The following is a 27,082-nucleotide window of genomic DNA, read 5'->3' as shown; positions in this document are numbered from 1 at the left end:
GTTAAAGGTCAGTTTTTAGAAATTATTTGGTTCATGTCACTGGAATAACATTCGTAAATGTGTCAACGGGCCCAACCGAAGCAAAACGCCGCATTTTCATTTAAGTGCCGAGCATCTACCGGTAAGCATCCACTGGTATAATTTTCGTAAATGCCGTGAATTATAAGGTAAAATCTTTATTTAACATAATGTATGTAGATAAATGTCAACTTATTTTTCAATTTGACGTTAAATGTAACATTACGCTATTTTGAAGTTTAAAGCTCCACATTCGTACATTTCATGTCTTAAGTCAAGATGAAAATCTTTTTAATTTAATTTTATTTTGAACCGTCACTAACATTTTGATACTGGAGCTGTTTAATATTTGACTTGTTTATATCGTAAAGCAGTTTTAAAATATAAATAAACGACTTAAAAAATAAAACATACTTAAGCAATGAATTACATTAATACTTCAATTACATCAACAAGTACTGAAAAGATTGCAGATAGCATTGGGTGGTGAATGCTATAAAAAGCAACAAATCGGGCTATACTCGATGTTACTAATAATAACGAACTGATAGAAGCAGGATCAGATAAAATATCAATAAACTTCTCTTCTTAGTGATTTTAAAAATGATTTTAAACATATTAAAGTAAGTAGTAAATGAATATTCAATATTATTTTTTGATATTTATCGATCTTTTTAATTTTTTTTTTTTTTGGCTTTAGGAAAAATCATTTTATTATTTTAAGTACTTTCCTACTTATTAGACTCGTTTTATCAGGAACTGGATATAGAGGAGCTGTAGTAACGAATGGACATGAATGTGCAGACATAGGAAAGTGAGTATTTAAATTTATTTAAAAAATTTTAACAAATACATTTCCATAAGTGATATCTATAAACTTAAAAATAACGTTGACATTGACAAAAGCGTACCCAATTCTTGTTTATTTTTTCATTCAAATTTGTTATCGACATATTTGATAAAATCAAATCGATATACGTTTGAATTGTGGCAATAAAAAACAGAAACATATTATAGATTTATAATTTCAATTCCGAGTAAATAGAATGGGGAAGTCTAGTTTTTTAACAGCCACAATATTTTTTCAATAGAACATTTTTACGTAAGATTCATCGATTCTTAGAAAACGCGTTAGACAATCTATGTTTAAAAATAACCTTCTTTTTGCAATTTTTATTTTCGATTCGATATTTTCGATTTTTATCTCGATGAATTCGTGATTAAAAAATTATAAAAATAACAAACTCAACCGAATCAGATCATATAGTGAAGCATCCTTTACCACTCTATCCGGATGCATTAAAACATGTATTGGGAATTTATAAAGATTATCTGAAAACAGCCGTGTGAAGTTACCTATAAATTCTATCCATCAAAAAAACTTTTTTGTTCGTGTATCGATTTTAATGATTAATAGCTCATTAGAAAGATCTCGTAAAGTAGGGCCTAACATAGTTTTGGCAGCGCAGATTTTGGGCGGGAACACCTTAAATTCCGCGAAAAACAGAAAATATATAAGAAAATTCGTGAAATTTCTAAATTTAGTGTCCCAAAAATTGAAAACTAATTAACATAATATCAGGTATGATTACCAAATCAGAACGCGTATAGTGTCTTCTACACAAAAGTGAATTTTGGTCGTCGCTAAATCATATAGGTAAATATAGGTAATGGCGGCGCAAAATTCTAACAATAACGGTAATTAAACGAGTAAAAACGTTATAAACAATCATACCCATAAATATAACTTTTTTGTTAATTGTCTGATTTTAATGTGTAATACCTTTTTGGAAAAGGTTCGTCCTATAGATCATGTCATAGTAATGGCGGCGCGAAATTGGAAAGACATACAAGTTAGTGGAAAATACAAGTTTCCCACGTGTGTTGTATAGTGTTTTGTTCAATCCTACCATTTAGAGAAAACCCATCTTAAAATTCAATAATTCCTGAGTAATTTCATGTCATGCGACGACAGCAGTTTTTGACATTGTCATTGATTGTCATGCTCTTAAATGATATACAGGTGTACAAAAAGTATGGAATAAGGGTTCTACAGCCTAAATTTAAACTTACATTACAAAAAGTTTTAAATAAAAGTTACTTGACACTATTTTCCTGTATATTTTAAGGTTTTTGGATTCCTTTTGACAAGGTATTGCAAAATGCCATAAGGTTTTAATGCTTTAAACTGCATAGTTTTTGAGATATTCAAACTTTTATTTAAAAAGGTTTGACGTAGCGACAACCAAATTATGACGTCATTATGGAATAGACAACCTAAGCCTTGACATCACAGGGATGGGCGGAGCTTATACCGACTCCAAAGATCTTCGTTGCTAACCACAGTTGCTAAGATAAATCGCCATAAAAATGTCATTTAAAATGTCATCTAAAATGTCACTTACAATTAGTTTATGTTATTTTAACACTAATTGAAAAATTGAATATGGGGATTTATCGTTAGCAACGAAGATGTTTGGAGTCGGTATAAGCTCCGCCCATCAGTATGATGTCAAGGCTTAGGTTGTCTATTCTATAATGACACCATAATTTGGTTGTGACTACGTCAAATCTTTTTAAATAAAAGTTTCAATATCTCGAAAACTATGCAGTTTAAAGCATTAAAACCTTATAGCATTTTGCAACACCTTGTCAAAAAGAATCCAAAAACCTTAAAATATACAGGGTGTTCCATTTAAAAAACACACTCACCATGTCGTAACTCAGACTGCCGTCAAGAGTTTTATTTTGTTTCTACGCCAAGATATGCGGAAAATAGTTTCAAGTAACTTTTATTTAAAACTTTTTTTAATATAAGTTGAAGTTTAGGCTGTAGAACTATTATTCCATACTTTTTGTACAACCTGTATATAAATAACCATTTGTGTCAAATTGTTAATTGTCATCATTATGTATAAAATTAATAAATTGATTAAAATTAATACTTTATAGAAGTGAAATACTTAATTAACTTTTCACGTGTGCTGTCCACCGTTTTTTAGTTAACATATGTTACGTTTAAACAAAGAGTTGTTCCTTTAAAGGTTTTATATTTAGCTAACAGTGATTAATAAAAATTAGAGTGAGTGAAAAAATTTTTCGGTCACTCGTTTCTATGAAAGTCAGCAGAGTGAATGCAAATAACAACATTTAACACTCGTATCCAAGTTAGAAACTGACGATTTCGAAGGTAGGATTGAACAAATGTATTATGTATGTACTTTCTTTCTTGAAAATCTATTTATGTATTTATTTTTTATTTTGACAGATGAAATAAGTGTTTAACAGTGTGAAACGCAATTTTCAAATTATTTTCCGAATTTTTTAATAATCCAAATCTTCTGTGTTTTAATTAATTCGGATTTGCGAGCCCCCCTGTGTATCGAAAATACCATTTTTTTAAATTTATTTATTTATTTAGTTATCAGTAGGGTACAAAACAGGTACTAAACCTAAAACATTGTACCACTTAATTGTTACACTAAAATAACAAAATTGTTCGACATTGTGACAATAAATTAAATAAACTAACTAAACTGAATAATTCAAAAATCAGAAAATAAAAGAAACAAGAATAAAAAGCAAAACCATAACAATAATCAAAAATAATTCAAACAATAGCAAATAAAAAATATATATATACATATATATATATCTACAGTGAAATTCCCCTAACTCGAATCACTAAGGGAGCGGAAGAAAACGTCGAGTTATGGAGAATTCGAGTTAGAGAAAAATTAGTAGAATTTCAGCTCTAATGAAAAACATTAGAAATGTACTTTTCTAATACGTATATTTAAAACAGAAACCTTAATAGTATTGTAAGTAGAAAATTAATCAAGTTTTTTTAAAGTAATCCGTAATTTTCTTTTGGCTTAAAGTGGACAATCGCTCTTTGTCGAAAAATCTTCTATTAAATGTAAAGAATTATGAATATTATTTAAAACATTTTCTCTTGATAATACCAAGGTTTCAAGCTTTCTAAGATAGGAATAAGCTTCATCAAATGTAGGCACAGCGATAAGTATTTCATTTTCAAGATTGTCATCACCCTCATTTGATTCTGAAACAATAAGAACATTAGGTTTGTTTTGGTTCAAGAGTCTGTAGTTTCTGAGCCTGAGTCTATGTGGTTTGATTCTGTAGTTAAAATTACTTACAGAACGGATTCGAATATTTTGTTCATTGGTAAATTCGACTTATAGAAGTAAATGTTGAAGAAATTCCATAGTACTGCAGTTCGAGTTACAGAAAAATTCGAGTTAGTGAAATTTAACTTAGGCTCGTTACTACCATCTTCTGGTTAAGCTATCTAAGGGATTATTATCACGGTTACAGTTATTTTACGCGCTCTGATTGGCTAGTAGATGGGTTTATCTATAAGATAAATTAATCTAAAAGATGGTAGTAATGGACCTGGCTCGTTACTACCATCTTCTGGTTAAGCTATCTAAGGGATTATTACCACGGTTACGGCTATTTTACGCGCTATGATTGGCTAGTAGATGGGTTTATCTATAAGATAAATTTAACTAAAAGATGGTAGTTATGGACCTTAGACTCGTTACTACCATCTTCTGGTTAAGCTATCTAAGGGATTCTTACCATAGTTATGACTATTTTACGCGCTCTTAAGGTCCATTACTACTATCTTTTAGTTAAATTTATCTTATAGATAAACCCATCTACTAGCCAATCAGAACGCGTAAAATAACCGTAACCGTGGTAATAATCCCTTAGATAGCTTAACCAGAAGATGTTAGTAACGAGCCTAAGAGAGATAAAAACACAACATATGAAACCTAGTGAAACGTTTGAGCTTCCGAAAATTATTCGACTTAGAGGATAATTCGAGATATAGAAGTTCGAGTTAGGGGAATTTCACCGTATATATATATAATAATATACACAATAGATTACCATTATTATTATTATGGGGAAAAACAGAAGATAATACCCAAAATTAAGTTAACGAAAAAACAAAAAGATCATCAAACGTCCAAGGCACGGACCGCCGAGAGGACCAAGCTCCTGAACCTCTTATACGGATGCTAAAATACGTCCACATCAATACAGTCGGACGCCCGCGACATACGAAAAATCGGTGAGTTATAAAAATAATTTGTGCGTGGTATAGGTGTGTAGAATAAGTGTTTGTGACGTAAAGAGCGAGATGAACTATGTATATCTATGTATAGCAGCAACCAACACAATAGAGTCAAAGTAATTACATTACATTTTAAAGGATTTAATGTTAACATATTTGATCGGCAATATCGCTCCAAGTTATCAACATAGTGCTGCAACTTGGAACAATCCATGGGTGACGAAACAAGAAGAAAGATTTTGATGTCATCGGCATACATTAAACAGTTTGACCACCTAATGACACTGAAAATGTCATTAATGTACATATTAAACTGTACCAAGATGACTCCCCTGTGGCACACTCGAAGACACTACAACTTCCTCAGAGCAGTACCCACCAACAGAGACAACCTGAACTCTGCCGCTCAAATAAGACCTAAGCCAGGCCAACAACCGACCACCAATACCAAAACCTGCCATCTTACTCAATAATAAATTATGACTCGATCGAATGCTTTGGTGAAATCAGTGTAAACCGCATCAACTTGATAAAAATCATGCAGAGATGCGGTGACGTAGTGAGTGTACTCAAGCATGTTGGTTTCAACGGCAAAAAAGCCGTGTTGTCTTGGATCAATCATAGTTTTGACAGCAAAGCATATACGTTTGTATATTAATTTTTCAAAAATTTTACTAAAGATAGGCAGCAATGATATTAGTCGATAATTGGTCATATCACTACGATCTTCCTTCTTAAATATCGGCAGAACGCGAGCACGCTTCCAGACAGTTGGGAAAACACCCTGCTCTAAAGAGAAGTTAAAGATTATATCTAGGGGTACTGGATTTAACAACTGCTAATTCAGCCAAAGCCTCATCAACCTCCACCAAATCCAACCGAACAGCACTTAACGAACATGCTCCCTTCGAAATGTGGTCATCGCTAACACCGACGGATGGTGCTGCAGACACCGAGCAAAAATACTGAGAGAAAAGTGAACAAACGGACCGACCATCGGAAGCGATGGTATCACCCAACATTACCTCGCCCGGAAACCCCAGACGATCAATTCCTACGTCTCATGTACGACCAAAAATACTTGGGATTGGCTGAAATACTCGATTCAGTTCGCTGTATATATTGTTGATGATCTCGTTCAATAAAATATTTAACCCGACCCCGCAGCAATGAAAAAGTTAAATAATCAGCACGATTACCAAATCGCTTCCACCTTTTGTGTGCTCTCATTTTTGCTTTAAGAGTTTTAACCGTAATAGGAGAAAACCAATTAGGATACCCGCTAACAGTTAATCTCGTCGTTGGAACGAACTTGTCAATTGCAGATCGCAAAACTGAATAAAAAACGTCAGTGGCTTCATCTACTGTGCTTTTGTGTAACACATCCACCCAAGAAACAGAATTTAAAAAGTTGTTAATATCGTTAAAATCTGCTTTATGAAAGTTGTAGTTTTGGATGCTTCGCTCAGCTACATTCCGGATGACATTCAATGTGACTTGAAACTCAAGAGTATTGTGACTGACATCCTCTCGTACGAGCGGAAAGTTGCTTAAATTAACATTCGTAATCCCGGTAAAGTTACAGAAAACCAGATGAAGTGTATTATTAAACGCATTAATAAAATGATTATGTTGAGTGAGGCCGCACAAGAAAATAGCGTCCAAGAAATCAGCTGAACGGACAGAGTTAGCACGAGAAGCAGAACAGGCGAAAGTGGATGCTTCAAAATTCCATTGAATTTCAGGCAAGTTAAAGTCACCGCATATGAGAAATCTATCGTTGGGATAACACTCAACAAGAGATGTCAGCTCCTCAATGAAATCATATAATGCTGTATTATTGTTCGGCTGTATGTAGACACAGCACACATGAACACTGCAGGTGCGACTCCGAAGCGCAATGCTAACCGCGTCCACACAATTAAACCAATCAGGTCTAGGTATAACCGAGAGAGATACCCATTAGAATAATGGGCCGTATAAATAATGCCTTATTAAAAGGAGCAAGGTGTTCGTTTATAAAACACTGATCAGCAACCCCGACAATCTTCAGCCGCCGAGTAATGCCAACGGGAAGCGCCCGTTTCTTCACGCCAGCAGCACCGAGGAGCTGATCACGTCGTAATCTACTACAAAATCTCACTACCACTGCCTTCGGACCACGATCACCATCACCCGGACCATGCGGCACTCGATGGACAGCATCAATGTCGGATGCAGTAACAGCCACGCCCAGAAAATCACCAATCGCACTCATGGTGTTGACGAGATTCTCCACATTCTTCTCCGGTACTCCCTATATCTCAATGTTATTACGACGTGAGTACTGCTCCAAGTCAGACACCTTAAGGGAATGATTCTCAGACTTGAGAACTTCGATGACGGCCAGCTGCCCCTGCATCCTTTTCATGGCAATTTCGAAATCGGACACACGATTACTACAAAAATTAACAGATTCAAGGAGTTTATCATGTTTGACGCGCATTTCACCACGTATTTTCAGTATCATGTCGGATAATGCCTCTAAAGTCATTGTCGAGGGCAAAGCCGAAGACAAAGCAACATAACGTGCAAGAAGGGAGGAACGACGAACCACTGGCTGTGGCGGTGAGCGACAAACGGAGCACCTCCAGGAGGCCTCCGCGGCAAGCAGCGTCGCGACTGATTTCTTCGTGAGGTGAAATGAATCCCCACGGCACTCTTCGCGCTATTTCTCCTCACCTTATCGCCGCGTCGACGACATGTAAACGTTAAAAACAACTTTTTCACCAAAAAGAAAAGTTAGATTGTCTTTGATACAAAAAAACAAACTGTTAATATAATAATAAAACAGTTACAGAACCGTCTTTCTTTCGGTAATCTTGATATTAGTTATTAATAAAAAATTACCGCAAAACTACGAATTATCAGTTAACAGAACGCTAAAAACGAAAATGACCGGTCTCTGCAAGCAACAAAGTCGAACTGATATTAATTGTAACATGATTACATTCTGTCCCATTACATGAATGTCTTTTCTTTCTTAGTCTTAATAGTGAGTTTAGACATGCATGGATTTAGTAGCGCCAATGAAAACTGGCGCACCAGTAAAATTAAATTGCATGTGTAAACATCAACTGGCATGCAAGTTGAAAATATGCATACATGGATCGAGAAAAGTCTGCACCCTTCTGAAATCACTGACGCCAGTGATGAGTCTAAAAACATGTAACTGGCGCAACAACTGGCGCCACTAAATCCATGCATGTCTAAACCCAGCTTTTGTCTTAGGTTCTCTTGGATTTGTTTTAATATTCCGTTTAAACTCATTCTCTCCCTTGATTGCAATTTCAATTTGACTTAGGCTGGTCTTGTTTAGTTTTTTCTATCAATTGGTCATGTTCATTATCTTAGTTACCGGATATGACCTAACTTCACAATATTACCTATATTATTCTTGACAGTAAAGTCGCCTATTCATTAAGATTTTGCTGGATGTTGAATGCTTCTTTGCTATTGATGATAATCGCAATTATTGATGCGATCTGTATAGTTTGTTTCTTACCTTTCCTACGAATAAGGGAAAATTGGTTCTACTACTTCATGAATTCTTAGTTCGGTGCGTCATTCTTGCCGATTATCAACTTAATTTGTTTAAACTGAGGTTAAACGCATAGTTGCTTTTCTTGTGCCTATTCTTGTTTTCGGATATTCTTCCATGCTAGTTCGATGCCTTTTAGAAGTGAATATCTGTTTAATTAATGAAACAAACCCTTGCTGAGATATTCTTGCCTCTATTAATTGATTTTCCTTTTGGATTTAGATTGGTGGTCTATGCTGAAAGTTAAGTGCCATTGGTGAATGCATTACATTTTTATGAAATTCGTCAATGAAAAAATAAATTTAACTACACAAATAGTTATTACAAATTCAACAATAACTTACAAATTATACTGTATTTAAACTAAGTTGTTTCTTCGTAATTTTAGTTGTAATTCATATTGATCTTACACTAGCATAACTATATCTTATAATTTGTTTAAGATCAATTTTAGAAGACGGTGGTTCAGCAGTTGATGCCGCAATTGCCGCAATGCTTTGCGAAGGAGTAGCTATCCCGGAAAGTACCGGATTGGGTGGCGGTTTTTTTATGACCATTTATGAAAAATCGACAAGAAACGCGTACTTCTTAAATGCCCGAGAAGTCGCGCCGGAAGCCGCATACGAAGATATGTTTGACGGAAATCCCGTTTTGTCATCAAAAGGTTTTAATTTTAAATGCAAGTTTTTGTAGGGATTTTGAATTATGTTTTTTATTTTTGCTACCCAGGGGGTTTGTCAATCGCAGTTCCCGGAGAGCTTCGTGGATTTTGGGCGGCTCATCAACGCTTCGGAGTCTTGAATTGGGAGAAATTAATTCAACCAACGATAGATTTATGTCGAAATGGAATTTTGGTGACCGATTATTTCGGAAGGGTGTTGAAAAACAATCAACAAATGATTTTAAATAATCCGGAATTCAGGTAATATGTGTCATAAATGTGATAGTTTTACAGAATTTACCTTGAACATACGTTTTTTAAAAGCATTTCATTAACAGTGTAGAAAAATATAAAATTCCAAACTTTTTTTTTATTATTATTTAATGATTTTCTTTCCATGTTATATTCAATGTAAAAAACTGCGATTTTTGCACTTCAAATGAATTCATTTATTTATTTTGTCTCTACCGGTTTCGACACGTTAATCGTAACATCATCAGGAGATTTCCCGGATAAATACAAAACATTTTACAAATTACTTAAAACAATAGACGCATTACATTATTTGAATAAACACATTAAACATTTTAAAAAACTTACGTCAAATGTTCACAAAAGATTTTTAAGATATGTAGATGATGTTGAGCATTTCTTTATTTGTTTTTATTTTCAAAATTTCATTGAAATCTTGGAGAATCGGGATTAGAGAAGAGAAAGAAATTACAATACGTTATGGCGTCGTGTACTATTCCGCTAAATTATTTTTGAGGTTAGGGGCCGCGTGGTTAATAAGGGGATTTTCAAAAATGTAAATCCAAAACTGCAAAAATCGCAGTTTTTTTACATTTTTTTATTGTCGACATGGACTAAAATAGCAAAGAAATCACCTAATTAAGGCGAATCGTACGTAGTATAATAACGTATATAATTTATAAACATCGAAAATAACTAATAAGTTTACAACTATTACAACTACTATACAACTAATTCTAAAAAAATATAAATTAATAATGAATACTCACATGATGACTTCATTATCATGTTTTCTAGCAGAACTTGTGATAATTACATCCATTATTTCCACTTCCCATTCTCGGGTTCGTATGTTTATTGATTAACGGGGGTTGGCTGGATTTTGTATGACGTTTTGACAGAGACCCCTCTTGTACTCGGAGAAGTCTTTCAAGTCTTGTATTTTATTGCCGCCTATCGGCCAGTATGTTGGCTTTCACGTAGACACTACACTTTATTTGTTCCCGTTTATAGCTTCGTAGACTTCTTTGCTTTTTGTCACTTGTTGTTCATTTTGGTTTGAACTTGCTTAGTTCATCTTAGTTTTTGTATTTGTTTCGAATCTTAGTAGATCGTTTCTTACGTATTTTCTGGGTTTGTTATTAGACGTAGTGTGCTGTTTAGCTTTTGTTGTAATCTCTTCTTAGCTGCACCGCCGTAGGCGGCTATCGCCACTATTATTGATTTGTAGATTTTGATTTAGTTGTTTAGGTTTAGTTTACTTTTTTTGTTGATAGGGCACAATTTTGCTGTTATGGCTGCTATTTTTCTTCTGATTTGGTCTGCGTGACTGATCATGTTTAATTTCTTGTCTAGTCTGATTCTTAGATATATAACCTCTTTTTTCCATTCTATTTCCTTGTTGTTGATTTTGACTTTTTCGAGAGTGGGGTTGCAGTCTTGTTTATATACGAACATTACTGCTTCTGTTTTGTTTATTTACCATTTATTGCCACAGACAAAAATACAAAATTACATAAGATACACTTAACTTAAACAGTAAGCAGTATTAGCAAATGGATCATTTTATCGCACAAGCGATCTCTGCCAAATGACCCAACAGAACAAATAAAAATAATATTTGCTGAATATGGCAAGTAGTGATAATTAGATATTATTAACATCACCAAATAAGATTAAGCAAGAAATGAAAAACAAAGAGAAAAATAAAGAAAAGACACAAAAAGAGAGATAGAGAGCGACTAAAAGAAACTAAAAGAATCTGCCGGATATCAGTTGCCAACAAGTGAGAGCAGTTGAAGAGAGGAAAAAAGAGAAAGACAAAGAATCAGGAAACAGCCAGTTGAAGGGCAAGCAAGTGGCTCTTTAAAACATGTCTAAAATTAGTAATTCTAGAAATATTACGAATTTCAGAAGGCAGTCCATTCCACAGCGCAATCGACTGTACTGTAAATGATCTATGATAAATTTCAGTGTTATGAACGGGAAATGTAAGAATAGTATCAGAACGTGAACGAGTAGCAAGCTCATGAGTTGATAATTGCTGGAATCTATCTGATAAGTACTTTGGGGTGCAGTTATGAAGGATTTTAAATAAAATGGTTAATAAACGAAAGGATCTACGTCTCTCATAGGTTAACATCTGAATGTAATTGCGATACGGCGTTACATGCTCAAATCTATTTAGGTCAAATATGAACCGGATACAATTATTTTGTAGCCGCTGCAATTTACTCAGAAGAGTCACCGAGAGATCGGGATAAACCGCGTCCGCATAGTCGAAGTGAGGAAATATAAGAGAGTAACAAAGATTACGACGCACCACAGGAGGAAGAGAGCAGCGAAGTCTTTTTAAAGAGTGGAAGCAAGCATAGACTTTTCTGCAAACATGTTGAGTTTGCGGTTTCCAAGACAGTGCAGAATCCATAAGGACTCCAAGATTTTTAACTGTGTTAGAAAACCGTATTACATTACCATCCAGCATCAGATCACTGCAGGCAGATGGATTAATCTTACCAAGTAATTGACGAGTTCCAAACACAATAGCTTGCGTTTTAACTGAGTTCAACTTAAGTCCGTATTTCCGAGACCAGTTCAAGACGTTAGATAGATCGTTATTAAGTCGCACAATAGCTGCCGGAAATTCAGCAACAGTAGTAGTAGTATATATCTGCAGGTCGTCGGCATACAAATGATAATTACACGAGATATAATTAGTAACACTATTAACGAACAAAGAAAAAAGTAACGGACCCAATACACTGCCCTGAGGAACACCACATTTGATTGCACAAGCGGAAGGAAGGTAGGATTGAAACCAAGAAACACAGGGGGGAGTGAATCCGTAGGCAGAAAGAGACGCTAAAAGAAGGCTGTGGTCGACAGAGTCAAAAGCCTTGCTGAAATCGAGCAGTACCAGCACAGTAACACATCTGTTGTCGCAGGCATACCTAATATCATCAGTAACTTTAATGATGGCAGTAGTTGTACTATGCCCACTGCGAAAACCCGATTGCAACTCATTGTGTAAATTAAACCTCTCTAGAAATCCTTGGACTTGTAAATAAACTAAGCGTTCAAGAGCTTTTGATAGTACGGATAAAATTGTAATCGGACGGAAATCAGTGTTACATGAAGAGGACTTGGATTTGGGTATGGGAACGACATGAGCAACCTTCCAGACAGAGGGAAATAAAGACCGTTCAAAAGAAAAGTTGAAGATATGAGTTAAGGGAGGAAGCACTATATCCAGGATAGGAAGAAGAGGGTTGAGACCGATACCATCAGAACCCACGCAAGGGGACTTCGAATAAGTCAAAGCATCACCTACTTCGATCGCGGTCACAAGCGTAAGAGAGAAGGAGCAAGATTTAAGAGAAGTAAGAATTTCATTAATTGTAGCCGCCTTAGTTACGTCATCGATGATCAGGGGAGGCTCTGCAAAAAAGTTTGCCATCGACTCACGATCAAGATCCATCTGGACAGACGGAGAATCAATCACTCCGAGAGACCTCATAGTCCTCCAAAATGTTCTCGGCGCGATTCCAGACAGCCTCTGGTAGAAATAAGATCTCTTAGCATACTTGCATTTATGATTACAGCGGTTGCGTAAAATTCGATAATTTTCCCGATTAGCACTAGAGGGTGTACGTTTAACTACGGACTTTGCACGGTTACGCAGTCGCATAAGAGATCTTATCTCATCACTCAGCCAAGGTGCAGGCACGTTTTGTCTTCGTTGACTTTTATTTTCCATTTTTCCATATAACTTATTACTTGGTCTGTTGTTTGTTGGAGTTTCTTAACTATTGCTGATTTCATTCTTCCTGAAGTAAAGATTGCTGTGTCATCTGCGAATTGTCGGTATGTCTGATATGTATATGTTGTAGAGCTGTGGTCCTAGTACTGAGCCCTGAGGGACCCCAGCGTTTATTTGCGTTTCTTTCGATATTGCGTTTTTTTGTTTTTTTGCGTTGTTTGACTTGAAAATCCTTTTGTTTAAGTATGATTTTACTATTTTAATTAGTTTTGTTGGGAATTTTGCTGTTCTCATTTTATGTATTAAGCCAGGGTGCCAAACTTTGTCAAATGCCTTTTCTATATCTAAAAAGATAGCGCCTGTGTGATTGGATATGTTTGCTTTGCTTATTATGTGTTCGATGATTCTGATAAGCTGTTGAGTGCTCTTTTTTAAATCCGTATTGGTGATCGGGGATTATATTGTTTTCTTCTGCTACTTGTCTTATTTCTATGTGTAGGGTTCTTTCGATGACTTTGCTTATTGAAAGTAGAAGGTTAATTGGCCGGTATGAAGTTATTTCGTTTTTTGGTTTATTATTTTTTTTATCTCGTCTGTAGTGACTGGTTCTATTTCTTTTTGGTCTTCTTCGTCGTCTGGTTTGTGTGAGTTTTCTATGTAGTTGTGAAATTCTTCGTATTTTCGTTGTCTTGCTGTTTGGTTTGGGTTCAATTGGCTTTGTATTTTTTGTATTTAGTTTCTTCTTTAATTCGGCTCTTAGTTGCATTTTTTTTGAATATACCGTTTTCATCTGTGTGGTCTGATTCAGGGTTTCGATTATTCTTTCCTCCAAGTCTCTGATGGCGTTTTCTAATTCGTCTGTTGAGTTGATTGAGGCTTTCTTGGTTTTTATTGCAACTTGGTATTTTTTCCAGTTTACTATTTTTATTTGTTGGGTTTCTTCTTCGAGCTCGATTTGAATTTCCATGATGAATTCCAATGGTCGCATAAGAGTTCGTTTATTGTTTTTAATGTAGTTTTTTGCTTTAAGTACTGAGTTGTTTGATGGGTGAACATGGGCTCTTCTGGGCCCATCACCATTAGTCCTTCCTTTTCTGCGAGATGTTTTAATCTTTTTCCGTGGTTATTTTCGACACAGCTGTTCCAATCCTGGTGTTTGCAGTTTAGGTCTTCGGCGAGAATCGTGGTTGCGTTGTGGTTGAAAATTTCTTTCAATTCTGAGTCTTTGAACGTTTCATTAGGTACTAATTTGTTTTCTTGTAGGAATAGCGTTGTTTTGATTTTCTTTGGACTGATGCTGTTGATGTTCCAGAAGGCCAACTTTATTGTTTGTGTTATTCACTTATTGCTTTTTGAAGAGTTCTACGATTTCCTTTGAGTTTTTTTTAGTTTGCCGATACTTCTGCATGATCATGTTGGCGTTTACTATCTCGACCACTATTTTGCCAATGATTTTTGCGAGTTTGTCCGAACCATTGCAATCTTTTCTTGTTTTTCTTCTTGTTTGTTTTGTTGTTGTTCCTTCTTTTTGTTTTCTTCTTTTCTTTTTTCTTCTCTGTTTGCTCATACGTTTTCTGGCACTGTCGGTGTTGCAGTCTTCTTCTTGTTTTCGCCGTTTGGATTGCATTTTATGGACGAGGAGATGTGTTCCCCTTGGCAGTTGGCGCATTTGGGAGGTAGGGTTAAAGGTTTTGTGCAGGTGTTGGTCATGTGGCTCTTACCGCATTTCATGCAGTTGAAGTAGCCGTTGCGGATTTTCTGGACCAGCACCAGTGGCGCAGGTAGACCTTTCTTTCCTTTTAATTCGAGTAATTTTCGAAATTGGGTATCCCTGTTTTTCTAGATCTCCTTTTATTTCTTCCAGGGATGATTTTATCATCCCACCTTATGACAACTTTTTTTAAACTAAAATTTAATAAAAAACTAAAGTTTAGTTATAAACACCTAAAATTTAATTATAAAAACTAATATAAAAGTCTTAAAAATATTACTTTTAGGAATGTCTAAATAGTAGAATAACAAAATTTTAAAGAATCTAATTATTCTCCGCCCTCTTTTGTAATTAGACAATGCATGCCTTCTCAAAATATTTCTTAGAAAAAATATGTACTTAATATTAGAAACACAACAAATAAAAGAATAATGAGTATTTATATATCACCCTATTATTTTTCTACAATTTGCAAGTAAAGTGTGTTCTTTAATGCGGCCCTGAGTGAGGAATATACTTGATTATTTTTCGGTGTCACTGCCTTGTTTTTCTTTGTATGTTTGTTTTTCCGGGTTTTCAGTCACTTCGTCTGGTTTCGTGTCGTCCATAATTTCTTCTTTACCTTGGTCGTCACTCAGCAGTGCGTATCTGTTGCTTGTCTCTATGTGGTGATGATTTTCTTGGGTTTCCGTTTGTATTTCCCTTTTCTTGTACTTGCTCGGTTCTTTGAACGTCTCCTTTTCGTTGCTCTCTTCGTTGTCGTTGTTGAATCGATGTATCTATGATTAGGTACTTAATCGTTTTATTGACAATGAATCATGAGGACCACTTCGCCCGCTGTCATACACCCTGACCCTGCTTTCCATATGAGTTGGCTAATACATTTATAGCAGAGTTACTCAAGTTCTCTTGAGGTTTCGTAGAGGTGGGAGACGGGATTAGATGCACCATCCTATTTGAACCACATGGCAGTTTTTACACTGTGGAATTGTGAACACTATGAAAAGTTTTAATATTTACTTGTTGTTCTATCTTGACTTTCATTCCCAGTATCTCTTTAATTTCGTAGATTTTGTTACCATCTTCGTCGTATTAATCACCGGTATTTTATAACCTAGTCATGAAACAAATCTATTACGACAATTTTAATTGGGTAATTCTGTCTGTTTTCATAAGAGTACTATGAATAAACTGTTTTCGTTTAGCATTTTTGTGTGTTTTCTGCAGCATTCGCCATCAGGCGCATTAATTTTAATACTTTTATTTGGAACCCTTTAAAAGAGTTGTTTACCCTTTCGTGTAGCTCTTTAAAGTTTTTTACACTATCTAAGATTACTGGCGGAGGTAAGTTTAATTACTTTATTTTCAGTATTTTATTTGTTTGCCGGTTGTGTTAGGGAGGAATCCATTCTTGTTTTCTGTTCTTTTCCCTTTTATTCTAATCCACTCTGAGAATATCAAATGATATGAAAATGTTAAATATATCATAAACAATGGTTTTGTAGCCACTGAATGCCACGGCGAATACGCAGCTTTCAGCTTTCTATATCTGCCACTACCTTAAAATTTTATCAATTCTTCAGAAAAACATTGAACCAAATTATGAATAGAGCATTTCGTATCAGACATTTATGATAAATCCATAGCGTACTTTCTTCATGGAGTTGATTTCCTAAACACAGCAATACAGTTCTTGAGATAGCCCATCAGAAGGTTAAGTTTGTTAGTCAAACTGGTTAAGACATAAGGATTTACAGGATATTCATATTTATTCACCTTTCTTAGATTTTTTATATGTTGATTGGTCAATTCACTTTTAAATAACTTTTCAGCCATACATCACGGTTTATCATTTTGAATTCCATTTATTATTACACATTCTAGTATTTGTTAAACACTTTGACGTTTTAATTATTATGGGGTTTGCTACTTTTTGTAGAGAAATGTTTGTAAATCCATCAACAAATCAAGTTTACGAAAAAGGTGATTTAATAAAACGTCCAAAACTAGCAGAAACTTTAGAAATAATCGCAAAAGAAGGTGCCGATGCTTTATACATGGGATCTTTAACGAAACAATTTGTTGAGGATATTCAAAAAGCTGGTGGAATCATTACAGAAGAAGATTTAAATAAATATGAGTAAGACTAAACTTTTTTTCTAAAAACATATGTTCACTATACTTCTCTTATTTTAGAGTAGAATGGAAAGATCCAATTCAAACTATTCTTCCCTTCAACCAAAAACTTTTTACATCTCCTTTACCCGGATCAGGAGTTATAGTAACTTTTATAATGAACGTTTTAAAAGATTTTTTGGTGATATGTGAAGGTGAAACGTTGAGAAACTTCCAAAGAACCGTTGAAACATTCAAATATGGTTACGCAAAAAGAACAGAACTTGGAGATGAAAATTTTGTTGACGTCAACGAATTAATTGCCAATTTAACATCAGAAGAGTACGCGAAAAGTACCCGTGAATTAATCTCGGATAACACAACATATCAAGATTACGAACATTACGGAGCTAATACCACTTTAACCGAAGATCACGGAACCGCCCATTTATGTATTCTTGCGCCAAACGGTGACGCCGTCGCCATAACTGGAACGATAAATTTAGTGTTTGGGTCGGAAGTTGTAAGCCCGAGCACCGGAATCATTTTAAACAATGAAATGGATGATTTTTCTGCACCGAATATCATCAATGCTTTTGGTATTCCACCATCTCCGGCTAATTATATCGTACCAGGTAAACGTCCTATGTCGTCGATGAGTCCGACTATTATCGTCGACGATAATGAAGGTGATGTTAAAATGATAATTGGAGCAGCGGGTGGAACGAGAATTATTACATCTAGTATTTTGGTTGCCATTCGAAAACTTTGGTTTAATTTAAGTTTAGAGGAAGCGTCAAATATGCCGAGATTACATCACCAATTATTTCCTATGTCAATATCGTATGAAGGTGGATTTGATGAAGTATGTTAAAGTTATTCGTATAAAAGGTGTTTCAGAGAGAATTGCATAATAGGACAGCTTGACAAATTTATCTTGACCGGCCAGTTGCGCAGGAGAAGAACTACGACATTAAATAATTGAAAAAAATTATTACCCTAACATTATGTTAAGTCAAAATTTTGAAGATTTGAAAAAATTATCTTCAATGTTAAATACTAAGTAAATTTGTATTTCAATTTGTTTTTGAGACACAATTGTTCTTAAAATTTGCAATAATCAAACATGCCAAGTTGGGTTCTAATAAAATAATATCTTTATTTACGTTACATTGAAACTTCATCAAACTTTAAACTTTAAAAGATTCTTTATTTAATGATGATTATGATGATCTTCATTCGTTGGTGAGATACGATTTTTTAAAATTTATATTTCATATATCTGTAACAGTTTGACTGTTAATGTTCTTTATTTCATGATGATATCTCCTATCATTCTTCAGATAGGATTTTTTAAAATTTCTATTTCATATCTATAACAATCAAACATGCAGAGTTGGATTTCAAAAATCATAACTATGCAGGACCGTCTTTAACCTATTGGAGGCCCTGGGCATATTGGGATAATGGGGCCCCTATGACTTTGACAGAACACTATTTTGTTAGAATAGACAAAGAAAGTAGATAAACAAAGTTAAAGATTTATTTTTATTAACAATCACATGAAACGAATAGATAAATGTAATATAGTCCACAAAAGTAACTCTTTTAGCATTTACAGGTTAGTGCTTAAAAATCTATGTTATTTGAAGAGGAACCCTTCTAGATTTCAGATGAATAGATTCTTCAAAATCTATGTTTTTTAGCACATCAGATTCTATGGACATCAGCGACAAACTGGTTAATCTCTCTTGAAGCATTGTACTTCTCAATTCATTTTTAATTCTTTTCATTTTGGAGAAGGAGCGTTCCCCACTGCAGTTAGTTACCATCGTGCTTAAAAAGATTCTCAATGCGATTTCTACATTTGGAAATGTGTTTTCAATTTTGTTTTTTTTCAAAAGTTGATATATTTTGAATATACAATCCTTATTTTCACTGTCAACAATATTCAAGTATTCTGTTAAATGTAAACATTCTATTTCTAACTCTTCATAATAAAATTCAGCAAATTCTGTGCAACTTTGTCAACTCTTCAGAATTCAGAGTTTTCAAGCGAAAAAATAAATCAAAACTTTTACTGATATTCTTATACGAACCTAATCGCTGTTTTAGATGAACGCTCATTGTATCAATTATAGGAAGAAAGGTTTCTATTTTAAAATTCTCTCTTCCATTCAGTTGGACTGACGGCGCAGAGCCATAAAAAAACTCTGGCGAGAACTTCTGCGTTTTGTTCTCTGAGATAGGTCCTTGTAGTCAGATTCCGGGTTTCTTTCTTTGGCAGACGATTCGAAGTAATCAAATTTATCCCTGATAAATAATAATAAAATCATCAAGTGAAGTAAACATATTAGTTGCAACTGCCAGTGCTATTGTTTCTTTCTGAAGATAATTACTTATTTTGTCTATTCTTTCCAATATACAGTTCCAAATTTCCGTTAGTATAATATATTCTAGTTTTTCCATTTTACTGGACAGACTAAGGGCTTCGTCTCTAGTTTCTCGTGCGTGTTCTGTATCTTTTGCGATGGATATCAAAGCTTTTATAACTTGTTCATGGCCTTCATGCAAGGCGCTTACTGCATCTGCTCGGGCTGACCATCTGGTTTGTGAAAGACTTGTAACAACTTTTTTTGAACCTAAATGTTCTGTCAATATATTCCATTGATGAGTAGAGTCCGAAAAAAAATTGTACACTTTCTGAACCATTTCAAAAAACTTTGTTGCCTCCGATACACACCCAGCAGCATGTACACCTACTAAGTTTAGTGAATGTCCCGCACATGGTACAAAGGTGGCAAATTCACATTTCTCCTTGATTCTTGCTTGTAGACCAGTATACTTCCCCGACATATTTGAAGCAGTGTCGTAGCTTTGTCCTCTGCAATCTTTTATAGGAATATCATGGTTATCTAAAAAATTCAAGATGGTTTTCGCTAAATACCCAGATTTATGCTCTATAATAGGTATAAATTTCAGAAACCTTTCAACAGGAACACTGTCATTCACGTATCGAATTATAAAAGTTAGCTGGTCAACATGAGACACATCGGGCGTACTGTCAACGCTAATGGAAAAATTTAACCTCATTTATACTTTTTTTTAGAACCTGTTTTCCCATTACGTCAATAAACTCATTACAAATATTCGCTGATAAATAAGAAACGTTACCTTTTCCAGAATTCCCAATTTTTTTTAAGTGATCTGCTATAAATGGATCAAATTCACTCAATAATTCCACACATCCCAAATAATTTCCATTATTAGGAGATCCTAGGATATCATTATCACCGCGAAACGAAAGCCCTCTCGATGCCAAAAATTTTACAACAGCTACAATCCGTTTAAGTACATTTCTCCATATTTCTCAATATCTACTCTACCAGCCTATGTGCTGGGCTATTTTCATGTACTAAAACTATGTGATTAATGTGCTTCCAATCATTACATCCTCTCGAAGAGCATAGATTTATATCAGAAGGGTTAAACAAGGAGCATGAAAAACAAAATACAGACTTTTTGGATGGCGAGTACAACAACCATTTTCTTTCGACGCTTTCATTGTTCTTCAATTTGCGAATAAATAATGCTTTGTTGAAATACCTAGTTACTGATTTATTACCATCTTTGTAGGTTCTGGATGTATCGGAAAAGTCATGATCTTTATTTTGAAAATATACGAATCAATATTTCGCGAATTTTTTCTATAAAATTTTCATGAAAATAATCGGCGAGATCGTGCGATATTTCTTCCGGGTTGGAAAACTGTTGTCGTTCTACTGACACAGTTGTCGCTATTTGTGAAATCACCGAATTTGTTGCTTTTTCGTCATAGGGACGGTCGCTTTCTGATTCAATGTCTTTTCCAAAGTTGGTGGAAATTGTTGAAGAACATGAGGATTCAGAAATTCCCGCAATTTGTGAACGACACGACTCATCATGTGGAAGATTTTTGGTTTGGTTGCTACTTACAGAAGTTTCTCCACTAGTAGTAGTAAAATATGATGTTAATTTTGGTAACTTTTTAATTACTTCCTTCTGATGTGCAGCTTTTTTCCTTTTTTCAGATCCACTAGGATATGACCGTTTCGACATTTTATATTATAATTCACCAGGTATTTATTTTTACACCGAAAATAGTCGCTAACACAAAAAGAAACAAGCAAATGATGATTTAATTAAAGAATACCTCAGAATACAATCAATAACAACTACAAACAAAACAAACGTCACAATACCACATACAAATGCAGGGGAATTCCCGACCGCCGAGTCAGTTTATTTATCCGAAGGATCCTGCGAGTAGGTCTTAGCGGTGTCTGATGTTAAACTAGAACCTCAGTTCGTTAATAATTAACAATCCGAAAAATTACTTTAACAAATATTTTATTAAATTTTATTTATAAAAAAAAAATACAATTAAGTAATAATTAAATATTGTTGCATTAGAGATTGCACTTAAGAGTATTTGATATCTGAGGGGGGCCCCTACCTATCGCCGGGCCCTGGGCACTTGCCCAAAGTGCCCACTGGGAGAGAGGGGTCTGTAACTATGTTTCTGGAAAATAAGAATTTATTTATGATACTTTGAATCTATATTAACTTTACTTTAAAAAGTGTTAACTATCAACTTGTTGGTTCTCTTACTAACAACTCTACTAATTTTTTTTTACACTAAATCTGTTCATCATTGACCAACCATTAGTTTATCAATATTAAATTCTTAAAAACTAATCACTAAAGTGACTAATCTTCTGGTCGCACATTGGTTTTCAGAAGATACTATTAAATTATACTACCGCACATTACTCTACTTTTTCACTATTTACCACTGTTACTCACTAGGCAAGGTCAAATGGCTTAGTCGTTTTTAATCTTCGTTGGACGTTTTCATTTTCAAAGAGAAGAGACACTCGGATTAACATGGTTTTCAATTATAGATTTATGTTTTTGTGCAAACCGTTTTATTTGGCTATATACATCCGCGATCTCAAGATCCTTAAGGATATCTCTGTTCCTAACATACCATGGCGCATTCACGATGTTTCTCAAGATTTTATTTTGGAATCTTTGTATGGTTTCAATATGGCGTTTTTTGGCGCATCTCCATAGTTGTATCCAGTACAGCCATACAGGTTTGAGGATATGCTTGTATATTAGTATTTTATTGTCTATTGCTAACTTTGATTGTCTTCCAATTAACCAGCTATATTGCCTGTTTCTTATTCGCAGTTCTTCCAGTTTTTTCTTTGTATGTACCACCCAGGTGAGTTTTTTATCTAGGTGTATACCGAGATATTTTGTTGAATCTGCATATGGAATGATGTTATTATTAATTCTGATTGGTGGTAAATCAAGTAATTTTTTGTTTGTAAAGTTAATATGAACGGACTTGCCTTCATTACCCACAGCCATCATGGCTGTATTGTCAGCGAATGTTGCTATTGATATACCATTGTTCTCTGGCAGATCGTTTGTGTACAGCAGGTACAGAATTGGCCCAAGTACACTATCTTGTGGAACACCAGCTTTTATCTCTCTTAAATCAGTAAATTCGGCTTCGTATTTGACTCGAAATAATCGGTCTGTAATATAAGATTCTAGGACAACCCACATACAGTTTTGGCAATATTTTACTAATTTTATTTTATTTATGCCATACTTTATCGAATGCTTGGGCTACATCGACAAATATAGCAGAGCAAATTTTTTTCCTTTGAGAGTTTTTTCTATCAAATCAGATATTCTGTATATTTGATCAATTGTACTATGTTTTTCTCTAAATCCGAATTGATACTCAGGAATAAGTTGGTTTTGTTCTATTAATGGTTTAAGCCTTTTGAGGAACAGAGTTTTGCGATTATTGGAAGCAACAAGATTGGTCTGTATGAAGCCACATCATATGGAGATTTCTTTGGCTTAGATATCATAATTACCTCTGCAATTTTCCACATACTAGGTACTTACGTATCATAAACGAAACGTTGCAATTATTAAATACCTTAGTTTTAAGATTGCTTTTCTAGGGAGGTTTTTTAAGATTTCTTCTGTAATCAAGTTAAAACTCGGTGTTTTCTTTGCACTTATATTCTTCCTAATTTCTTTAGCAACTTCATTTGTTGGCGTAATATGTTTTATATGTTCATTACTATTAACATATTCTTTGATCTCTTCACAATCGGAGCTTATATCATTTGGCTGGAAAGTTTTTTCTAGATGGTTTGCAAATAATTCTGCTTTTTGTTTATTAGTTCTTGCCCACGTTATATTATCAGTTCTGAGAGGTGGATTTTGAGTAATAGGACGTTTGAGCTTTCTTTTTGCTCTCCATAATGAATAATCACTTCCCTTTGGAAGGTTAATTTCAGTTAAGGATCGGCGGTTAACTCAGTAAGGTATTTCTTGACCGTTTCTTCCTTTATCTTCTTTATTTCTCGTTTTAATTGTTGTGTCTGCAACTAGTTTTCTAATTTCTTAAGGGTAATTGTTGCCAGCAGTTTTATGTTTCAATTCTTTTGTGTTATTCCATGCAACACGCTGAGTATCTCGTACAAAGTTTTCCACTTCATCTTCCAGTTATTTTTTAGTGTTCAGTGGAACGCTCAACCGCATTTTTCCTTCAAGTTCCAATCTGAAGCTTTCCCAATCGATGTACCATTCGTCAGGGTTGGTTTTCTTTCCTTTTCAATAATCTTTTCACTTAAAGTCAATACCAGTGCTGTATGATCCGAAGCTAGGTCGTAGTTATCATGCACTTCCAGAAAATTGGGTGAACATTTCTTGGATATAAAAAAGTCCAATAAATCAGGTCTCTTATCCGCATTAGTAGGCCAGTAGGTTGGGTTTCCTGATGAATGATAATTGGCTCCAATCCCTTGAATGGCTTTCAGTAGTTCTTTCCTTTTTGTAGTTGTGACTTTTGATACCCATTCTGTGTTTTTTGCATTAAAATCGCCACCCAAGAGAAATTTGTTTCCAAGATGGTGTAAGTAGCTTTTATAATTTTCTTTCTTGTTGTTGTGCCTAGGCGGAAAATATGCTGCTGCAACTGTCATATTTTGATTACTGATTTTCACACCAACCACACACACCTGTATTTCCTCCTTTTGCAGGGGGACTTCTTCGTGGTGTTCGATATTTTTTCTTATAATTATTGCGCTTCCACCTCTTGCTTGATTGCTGGGGTGGTTGACGTGGTATGTTTTCAAAATCTTATATTAATAGTTTGTTGTTTTATTAGATATGTTTCTGTAGTGAGTAAAATATCAATCTTCTGTAATGATAAGAAAGATGCAATTGTTTCTTTATGCGTTAGAACATCATTAGCATTCCAGGTGGCTATCCTAACATCTCGCAGCATTGTAGGATAGTGAAGCAGGTCTGGTGTAAATACTTTCTACTTTTTCGAGTCTTTTCTCAGTTTTGTTGAATTTGTCTGATAAATCTTTAAGTAAACGTTCGGTTATTGTTTCCGTTATATTAGGAGTATGATGTGCTGTAGGTACAGCTCTGCTTTGATCTTGCTTATCTGATGTTGTTTGGACATATTTATGGTATTTCTTTACTTACAATATTGGAAGTGAATTGTCTAGGTTTAGTATTTGTCTAATAGCAAATATTTTCCTTATATCTTCTGTATTGTGGAAGGTAATCATAAATAGATATAATGGCACTTTCTTTGTTGGTCATTGATTATTATCTTTTCTGATTTTATTGACGACATCGACTACTTTAAATCCTTGTGCCAGCAGGTTTTCTTTGATTTCTTCTATTTTAGTGGGATATAGAGCTAAATACTTGTGAAGCAGACCCTGCTGTTGATTTCTTTTATTACCATTTAAATTTTGCCATTCCAAAATTTACTCCGATCAAGCGCAAATTCACTAGTGGTTTTCCGATGTGGTTTCCGCAAGATACTATCAGAGTGATCAGAGAAAAGCGAAGGGCTCATGTTAAGTGGAAACGGTATGGAAGACAAATAGATTATTTGACTTTTTCATTATTGCGAGGGCGTTCCAAGTTTCTCATTCGGTGCAACTATGGGAGGAATGTTGGTGGTGTTGAGAGCAGTATTAAAGCTAATCTTAAATACTTTTGGTCTTATATTAAAAACAAGAAAGCTGCGGATACAATTCCTACACCTGTGACACTAGATGGGGCTGTTGCCGGGGACGGTAAGGGTGTCTGCTCGCTATTCGCAACATATTTCTCTTCGGTGTATGTCCGTCCCTCTGTTAATTCAATTAATTCACTTCACTCTGCTAATGCTAACCTTAATGATACTACATGTTTGGGTCCGATGCGCTTTGAGCGGTCTGAGGTTGAGGAAGCACTTATTGCTTTAAACATAAATAATGGTCCAGGCACTGATGGTATTCCTCCTATCCTAATAAAATCATGTTTTGAATCTCTTTCTCTACCACTTTCCATCTTATTTAACAAATCTGTAAAGGGAGGTACGTTTCCTGCCTTTTGGAAACGTGCATATATTTTGGCCGTTTTTAAATCCGCTAGCCGTAATCTTATATCTAACTATCGCCCAATATCTATATTGTCTGTGTTTGGTAAGGTTTTAGAGAAACTGGTCAGACTCTTCTTTAGCCTTAAATCCAAAATCGATCCCAGACAACATGTTTTTTTTGCGAATCAGTCAGTGGAGAGCAACCTGCTTGAATACACAAATTATATTTTAACATCATTTGACCAATATTGTCAAGTTGATTCTGTTTACACCGATTTTAGCAAGGCTTTTGATCGTGCGTGTGGGTGTTCATGGTGGGTTGTTCCGCTGGTTTGATTCATATTTGCGAGGTAGGAGCCAGATTGTGTCTGTTAACGGATATTGCGCTGATCCTATGTTTGTTCCATCGGGTGTCCCTCAGGGTAGCCACCACGGACCCTTGCTATTTAATCTTTATGTTAACGATATTTTCAAGGTCGTGAAGCATTGTGAATGTCTAATGTACGCAGATGATCTCAAACTTTATTTGCGTATTTCGTCTCCGATGGACTGCTCTAGACTGCAGACTGACCTTCTCCGGATTTCTGACTTTTGTACTAAAAACCACTTGACCCTAAATCTGTCTAAATGTAATGTTATTCCTTTTTCAAGAAGGAAGAATACTGTTTAATACGATGACAACATCGCTGGCGAAAACTTAACACGCCTTTCCTTTATTAGAGACCTTGGAGTGACTCTCGATTCCAAGCTACTGTACACACAGCACAGGTGGCACACGTTCGTGGTACAGATCATTTGGGTTTGTCCTGTTTTTGTATCCATAAATTGTAAATAAATAGATAATGTAAATTTCGCACCATTACTTGGATTGGCCGTGTTTGTTTATTTTCATAAGTATGCCAATTTTCTTAGCTTATGTTTTATCTATTTTCCATAAAAAAATTTGCAACATATAAACTAATAATTTTGTTAAGTACTGCATACAATCTTCACTCTGTGAAATATAACAGAGAGTATCTGACCTTCACCGGCCAAGATAGATTTGTCAAGCTGTAAACAGTAAAGTATACGCAATTCGTAATGAAACTCTTCTATAGAAAATGAAAAAAAAATTGCTTTGACGTTTAAGATATGCTAATTCTTTGTTAACTTTCTTTAAGGCTATTATACATGGGTTAGAAGAAATTGGGCATAATTACACAACTTTACCACCTCCAGATGGATTTGCAGCTGTAACATCAATTGCAAACGTCAATGGCAATGTTGAGGCAGTTCCAGATATTAGACGAGGAGGTTCATATGCATTTGTTGATGTTTAGTTTCATTTTTTATTACTTTCCTATTGTTGTAATAAAAATTATAAAGTAAAAAGATAAACAAACAAAAATTGTCATTTTTTGCCTACTTATAATAG

At 34.8% G+C, this 27,082-nt stretch overlaps 2 protein-coding genes across 6 annotated transcripts in view; both read left to right on the top strand.

The window, feature by feature from the left end:
• Positions 1 to 27,082, top strand: part of LOC111421684 (nucleolin-like) — a 376,547-nt gene that overhangs the window by 159,685 nt on the left and 189,780 nt on the right. The gene's annotated exons all lie outside the window — the stretch shown is intronic.
• Positions 16 to 27,044, top strand: LOC111419043 (scoloptoxin SSD14-like). Of its 5 annotated transcripts, none has more exons than XM_023051788.2 (7): positions 16 to 121; positions 775 to 832; positions 9,149 to 9,369; positions 9,435 to 9,627; positions 17,029 to 17,229; positions 17,286 to 18,069; positions 26,829 to 27,044. In XM_023051788.2, exons 1-7 carry the CDS (start codon positions 58 to 60, stop codon positions 26,985 to 26,987), a joined length of 1,680 nt encoding a protein of 559 aa, XP_022907556.2. In that variant the 5' UTR covers positions 16 to 57; the 3' UTR covers positions 26,988 to 27,044. The 5 variants fall into 5 exon arrangements, with proteins under 5 accessions (XP_022907556.2, XP_022907558.2, XP_071056236.1 ...); XM_023051790.2 differs by having other exon boundaries at positions 20 to 121; positions 761 to 832; XM_071200135.1 differs by having other exon boundaries at positions 32 to 167.

This window comes from Onthophagus taurus, chromosome 11, assembly GCF_036711975.1.
Source record: "Onthophagus taurus isolate NC chromosome 11, IU_Otau_3.0, whole genome shotgun sequence".
Taxonomy (NCBI): domain Eukaryota; kingdom Metazoa; phylum Arthropoda; class Insecta; order Coleoptera; family Scarabaeidae; genus Onthophagus; species Onthophagus taurus.
The sequence above is the reverse complement of the archived record's forward strand: the minus strand, read 5'-3'. Positions and strand labels throughout refer to the sequence as shown.

Bases quoted from the DNA above. Each gene is read 5' to 3' on its own strand.
- LOC111419043 (XM_023051787.2), top strand. From the start codon at position 622: ATGATTTTAAACATATTAAA. The intron at 9,628-17,028 runs GTAATATGTGTC...TACTTTTTGTAG, and splicing joins TTAAATAATCCGGAATTCAG to AGAAATGTTTGTAAATCCAT. The intron at 17,230-17,285 runs GTAAGACTAAAC...CTCTTATTTTAG, and splicing joins GAAGATTTAAATAAATATGA to AGTAGAATGGAAAGATCCAA.